Source organism: Asparagus officinalis, chromosome 1 (genome assembly GCF_001876935.1).
Source record: "Asparagus officinalis chromosome 1, Aspof.V1, whole genome shotgun sequence".
In the NCBI taxonomy this organism is placed as follows: Eukaryota; Viridiplantae; Streptophyta; class Magnoliopsida; order Asparagales; family Asparagaceae; genus Asparagus; species Asparagus officinalis.
The window spans coordinates 48218518-48224971 of record NC_033794.1 but is presented as its reverse complement, the minus strand read 5'-3'; the positions used below and the strand labels follow the sequence as shown (position 1 = coordinate 48224971).

General features: G+C 38.3%; 1 protein-coding gene and 1 long non-coding RNA gene across 7 annotated transcripts; one reads left to right on the top strand and one right to left on the bottom strand.

Annotated features, from left to right (window-relative positions):
* Positions 572-2623, bottom strand: LOC109823773. 5 transcript variants are annotated; one of them, XR_002242468.1, is made up of 5 exons: positions 2500-2623; positions 1644-2143; positions 1413-1505; positions 1015-1107; positions 572-918 (listed from the first exon to the last, which is right to left on the bottom strand). It is a non-coding gene; the product is annotated as an uncharacterized LOC109823773 (long non-coding RNA). The 5 variants fall into 5 exon arrangements; XR_002242463.1 differs by having other exon boundaries at positions 1194-2143; XR_002242467.1 differs by having other exon boundaries at positions 1413-2143.
* On the top strand, positions 2730-4056 carry LOC109823756 (prostaglandin E synthase 2-like). 2 transcript variants are annotated; one of them, XM_020390138.1, is made up of 2 exons: positions 2730-3377; positions 3460-4056. In XM_020390138.1, exons 1-2 carry the CDS (start codon positions 3182-3184, stop codon positions 3507-3509), a joined length of 246 nt encoding a protein of 81 aa, XP_020245727.1. In that variant the 5' UTR covers positions 2730-3181; the 3' UTR covers positions 3510-4056. The 2 variants fall into 2 exon arrangements, with proteins under 2 accessions (XP_020245727.1, XP_020245718.1); XM_020390129.1 differs by having other exon boundaries at positions 2785-3377; positions 3500-3629.

Below are 6454 nucleotides of genomic sequence, written 5' to 3'. Positions count from 1 at the left end.
ATATATGCGTGAGAATGAAATATGTGTTATATGTGCTTGTGCTGTGTATCTTTATTGTACATGTTTTATTGTGAAATATATTGTACAGGGGATTTTTATTTTTCAAAAAAAAAATTTAAAAAAATTCTGCTGACTTTTAGCGACGGATTTTCCGTCGCTAAAAATACTAATAGCGACGGAAAACTGATACGGTACACGTGAACTGATACATGCCTTTGGCGACGGATAGTCCGTCGCTAAAATGTATAGCGACGGAAATTACCGTCGCCAAAAATCAAGAATCAACGACGGATATTCCGTCGCTATAAATCCGTCGCTGATAATTAGCAATGGAAAATCAGTCGCTAAAAAGTGATTTACCTACCCTCGTAATAGTGACGGAGTTTTAGCGACGGAATTCTTATTTTTTCGTCGCTAAAACTATTAGCGACGGATTTTCGACTTTTGGCGACGGAATTGTCCGTCGCCAATAGTCCACTATGCAGTAGTGGAGAGAGAGAGAGAGAGAGAGAGTAATAACATAAAAATCAACTTGATGCTCCCCTTCATAATATAGGAAATCAATTTGACATTCATTAAACAACTAAAATGTGCAAAATTACAAGATTTGCTTGCAACATGTTTCCCAAAATATAATTACTCAATGTGCCATGCCGTCCAAAATGACAAGAATTGCATGAGAATACAGTAATGCAAAACAATTGCCCACATTGTTCAAAATGGCAATTACTCCATCATTAACACTAATGCAAATTGTTTGACTAGTTCATCACATCTCAGCAGCAATGTTTGTTCCTCCACCTGACATTTGTCCTCATATTTGTGTAGCATCAATGTTTGTTCCTGTAGCAAAGCTTTGTTGTCCTCTAACAGTCCTTGCAGAAACACTCTTAGCGTCTTTCGCTACGTCTTCGTTCACTAAAATAGAAAAATTAAATCAATATAACTACAAACTTTCACGAATTAATTCTATTCACTAGAGATCATGATACTTAGACGATGAAATACTATTACCTCTTTCAGGCTCCTTTCTTATTTTCTTCTTGTATTTCCCAGGTTGACGTTCTTAGACTTTAGTGAGGTAGTAGATGTGCCAACACCAACATCCTAAATTTGAGTACATGATTTAATTACAATAAAAAGAAAAACAAAAAATTTAACCGATCATATTTGTGAAGTGTATTAGCTCCCACTTGTGAAGTGCTTGATCCCTTCCTCCTTGTGTGAACAGGTTGAGCAACTTATGAAATAACATTTGATATCCCACCTCCATTTTGAACACCAATAACAACCGGAGGAAAGATGTTATAACCTATGTTCGACAATATTTACATACATGTAACCTCAACAAATTTAAATTTTTTTTGAGACAAGGGAAAAGACACTTCTGTATCTTACACTCTTCTCATTACCTCCTCTTTATGATGTGTTTATTTGGTTCAGATCATTCCTCCATATGTCAGTAGGACGGCCAATCGGTGAAACCATAGAAGACTCTACATTACCTGTAGGTGCAAGATTGAAATTAAAGAGTGAATTCTCTAGGGAATGAAGGGGAAAATGTGAAAAACTACCAAAAGACAAAGCAAGAATAAGATTTATTTTTATAAGGAAAAAAAAAGAAAAAAGAATTCCTCCCTGACCGATGCATTCTCCAGATGTTGACTTCTTTTTTTTCTTTCTTGAAATCCTCTTGAATTTCTCATATTCAGCTTTTGGTTTTCGTTCCTTAGCTTTCTTTACCTCCTTTTGCTTTGATTATGGGCATTAAGTGACTCTCCTAGACCATCATTGTTTTGTCCCTGCCTTTGACTTGAAGCTGTTGGTCCTCCTTTGCAACCCCTAGAATTGTGCCCATACTACTTGCATCTAGTGCACTTGACAGTGCATGATCTTTGTGTTCTTCTTGGCTCATCATTATGTCTAATTCTTTCCTTCCTTGGTCTGCCAGGTTGCCTTCTTATTCTAGGTGGATTTACTTGTAGTTGGGATGAAGCTAGCCACATAGATTGATCTGGAACAGGCAGAACAAGCTTCCTATATGCTTCCAAGTATGTCTTAGTCTTATGATAATCACTGACATAATCATTCACATCTTCTCTTCTCAAGTTAATTGCTCTCACAACATTCTTGCATGGTATGCCTGTCAACAACACCGGATAAATATAGGACAAATATGTAAGTCGCGACTACAACAAGTAAAAAGAGAACTAGCTAGGAAAAACACTAAAATGTGCTGAAAGTTCTAGATCACACTAGAATGCAAGAGCAAATTATCTCAATGTAAGCTTTAAAACATAAATAATAAGAAGCTTAAAATTAAAGCTGGTAGGATTCAAGCATACAATATTGCGATAGTTTTTTACTATAAATATCTATCATTATTTTATTGTAGTTCAAGCACGCATACATACACATATACATACATACATATACACACATATAATTGCTCATAAAGAGGGACACGGGTCAAAAAATTTTGTGAAGAGAGAAGCTGACCTATCAAGCTGTAGAGAGATTTTTCTCATTTGATTTTCCTTCAGAGCATACACGTAATAAAGAAGATGATATCATAGTCATGGCCTCAATAGTATGTAACTTGATAATCCTATTTTTCAGCTCACGCTTTCATTCTATGGTCTCTTTCCAGCCAATTCGCCGGTCCTGTTATGAAACACCGTCCTCAATGGGCCAAGCGAGCCCATGCTTCATCAAATCCCGATCCGGTTCAGCGTCAAAAATTAGACCACGCGTGCACTCGGTTCCGATCCAACGCGTCTCAAAATGAGCCGCATCTTCCAGTCTAGTTTCCTCGTCCTCTTCTCCAAGCAAAATCCAGCAGCAACCCCAAAACAGTTATTAGGTTTTATATCCGCAACCAAATCAGAGCCACAGATCCGACCGAAAATGCCGACGTCGATGCTAACCCGAAGAGCTCCATCCTTCTACTCCTCCTCATCCTCCTTCCTCCTCCGCTTCCACTCGCCGCCTCTGCCGCCAGAGACTGCGCACTTCCCCGCGGAGCATCGTACAGCACGCGAGCCCTGCGCTGTCTCCTCCGCCGAAGTCGATCTCCCTCGGCGTCGTGGGAGCTCTGTCCTTCTCGCTGTCGTTCTCAACGGCGGCGGCGGCGGCGGCGGAGAGGCGGAGGCGAAGGCTCCACCGACACGGCCGGATCTTGATGCCGAAGGATGTGGTGCTGTACCAGTACGAGGCATGCCCCTTCTGCAATAAGGTGAGGGCGTTCTTGGATTATCACGATATACCGTATAAGATTGTCGAGGTGAATCCTTTGAGTAAGAAGGAGATCAAGTGGTCTGATTATCAGAAAGTGCCGATTTTGGTCGTGGATGGCCAGCAGATGATTGATTCTTCTGGTGGGTTGAGTTTCTTTGGAATTTTGTGTTTTCTGATTAGAGGGATTTATGTAGGTAATTTGGAATTTGTTGTTAATTGCAGGGATTTATGTAGGTAATTTGGAATTTGTTGTTAATTGCAGATATAATTGAGAAGTTGAGCAACCAGATTCAGCCTGCTGAGGTGGTTATTGATGAGGAAGAGACCAAGTGGAGGAGGTACCAGCTTCTTATGTTTGTTTAATTTAGTGAAGTAATTGTAGACTTTCAGTTGTTTGAAGACGGCATAGCACTTGTCAAAATAAGTAGATAATTATATCAATTTTCAACTTTCATTACTTGAAATTTTAATTTTGCCCATAATATCACAAAGTTTCACGAATTTGAACATTTAGACACTAAAGTTTAAATTTTCCAAAATAATACCTCAAAATTTCTCAAATTTTAACTCCAATACCTCCCATTGTATCACTATTCAAAATTATATTTAAAAGGCATCACATGAATATCACGTGATAATATTTGGACTGTTATACCCTAAATTGAAAAGAAACCTCTCCAAATCTCTCTTCCTTCTTCATTTCAATTATTTGGCACTAACATGTGGCAAAAAATAACTCCTATTTAACAATATTTGCAACAAATATTGAAGGAAAACCTTAAATTGAAAGGAAGAATTAACTGTAAAGTACTTTTTATCGGCAAATCTAATGGTTGAAGGACCCTAGAGGGGGGGTGATTAGGGTCAAGAGGCTCTAATATGCAATTAAAAAACAGTACAAACAAACCACAGTAACAGAAGTGCAATAATAAAGAAAGAGATAAAGTTAGGAATCGTTATCCTTGACGCGCGATGTGTTAACGAGGTTCGGCCCGCTGACCTACGTCCCCGCTCCCCACTCTCGAGGAGAAATCCACTAACACATCCGGTTTGGAAGCCGGAACTTCGTCTACACAAAGATCCCACAAGATCTCTCTCTCACTACACAGTTGATCTCACAGATCACACTCCTTCACAGTCGATCTACACAAGATCTCACTCATAGCAGCAGAAGATAAATGCAAGACACTCTCTTTACACAAGCCCCTATAGCAAAGAGAAGAGTACTGAAGCTGGGAAGTGAAACACACACAAGAACTCAGAAGAACAAGTTTGATTTGAAAATTTTCTCAGGAAGAAACAGAGCTCTCTGGTTCTCTTTCAAACGTTAGGCTTGGAGAAGAAGAAGCAGGCTTGGGGGTTTTTATAAAAGAGTTTAAATCAATAAAAACAAAAACCCAATCTTCCTATTTAGGAAGATAATCTACTTTGCAGGTTGTGACCTCAGACTGTGCCAATCACTAATAAGTGAAAGCACAGGACACACTCCCTCACAGTAGATCTCCACAGATCTCAACCACACAGCAGCAGAAGAAAAAACAAGCAAGAACCTCTCTTTACACAAGCCCCTATAGCAAAGAGAAGAGTACTGAAGCTGGGAAGTGAAACACACTTGAAACAGAGAGAAAAACAGAGTTTTGAAAATTTTCTCAGGAAACAGAAAAAGCTCTCTGGTTTTCAAACGTTAGGGCTTAGAGGAAGAAGAAGAGGTCTGGGGATTTTATAGGAGAGTTTAAATCATTTTAAAACAAAAAACAAATCTACCCAAATGAGATAATAATCTCTTCTTCAGACCCTCATCACAGACTGTGCCAATCACTAACAAGTGAAAGCACAGGGTTCGAGGCAAACGACCGTTTTAAAAAAGTCGCGGCTGAACAGAGGCAAAAATCGGTTGACCGAAGAAAATATTGGTCGACCGAAAAATACCTTCGGTCGACCGACCGAAAAAATCGGTCGACCGCCAGCAGCTAAGGAGTTTTGACAAAACATCCAGAGACTCATCGGTCGACCGGCACGGTCGACCGATTAAGGGTTGAGAAATTCGGTCGACCGTATCGGTCGACCGACGACAATCTGGAAAGATACTAAGGGATGGCGACCGGGCCGGTCGACCGATTTCTGATATTTTCCAGAAAACAGGTTTTTGACCAACTTGAAATATTTGCAAGATATTCATTTGACCTCTGAAAATTCTGAAACTTTGTAAAATGTTTTTAATACTAAAAACAAACTGTTTGGAAAAAGAATTTTGCAGATAGATACTCATACTTGTGAAAAATAGTGTTTTGTGAAAAAACGCTTAAAAGACACAAGTCTAAAAACGTGTGTGTGATTCCCAATAGCTTCAAGTAAACTCAGTAACTCTTTGCCTACATTCTAGCACTAGAGAGAAGAACAAAAGAAGGCTAATATCCTCATATTGAAAGCAATACTTGAGCTTTGATATAGCTTGAATCGGATGAAGCTTTTATATGCCTTTGTTCTTGAAATAACGTTGCTTCATCTTTTTGGCCTCCTCCTCCTTTAGATGTCTTCGTTTTAGCGTATATTCCATCCATCCTCCGTTAATGGCACTAACGAGCTTGACAAATGATTTTACTACATTTACACTCAATAAGCCATTAGTACCGATAATGGTGGTTGTAAGAACATCATCAAAACATGAGGGCTAACAATGGTGATGCAACAGAAGGTATTTACGTTAAAAGGGTGAAACTTTGGGGGTATTATTTGGTCAAATTTAAACTTCAGAATGCCAAAGTTGAAAATTGATGAGACTTTAGAGTTTAGAGTATTAATGTGTGATTAATCCTATAGAAAAACATCACCTATAAAAAAATTTGAACAAACATTATGTGAACAATATGTTGTTTTATATCTTGTTTAGCAACTTGATCTTCTACACTTGAGCCCTTAAGATTGTAAGAATTTACTGAAAATTGTATGATATTGTTGATTTAATTGTTTGAAGAAATATTTAGCGAATAGTATGTTGTTCTATAGCGTGTTTAGCAACTTGCCCTACTACATTTGAGATCTTAAGATTGCGAATTTGCTGAAAGTTTTGTGATTGTGTTCATATATTGTGTATTATTTATCAACAATAAGTCAACTTAGTGAATCTTATTAAATTGAAGTTATGTAGTCTAATCAACCTAAGTTTCAAAGTAATTTACCTGACATTACATCATATTTGAGGCATTTCACAATGGTT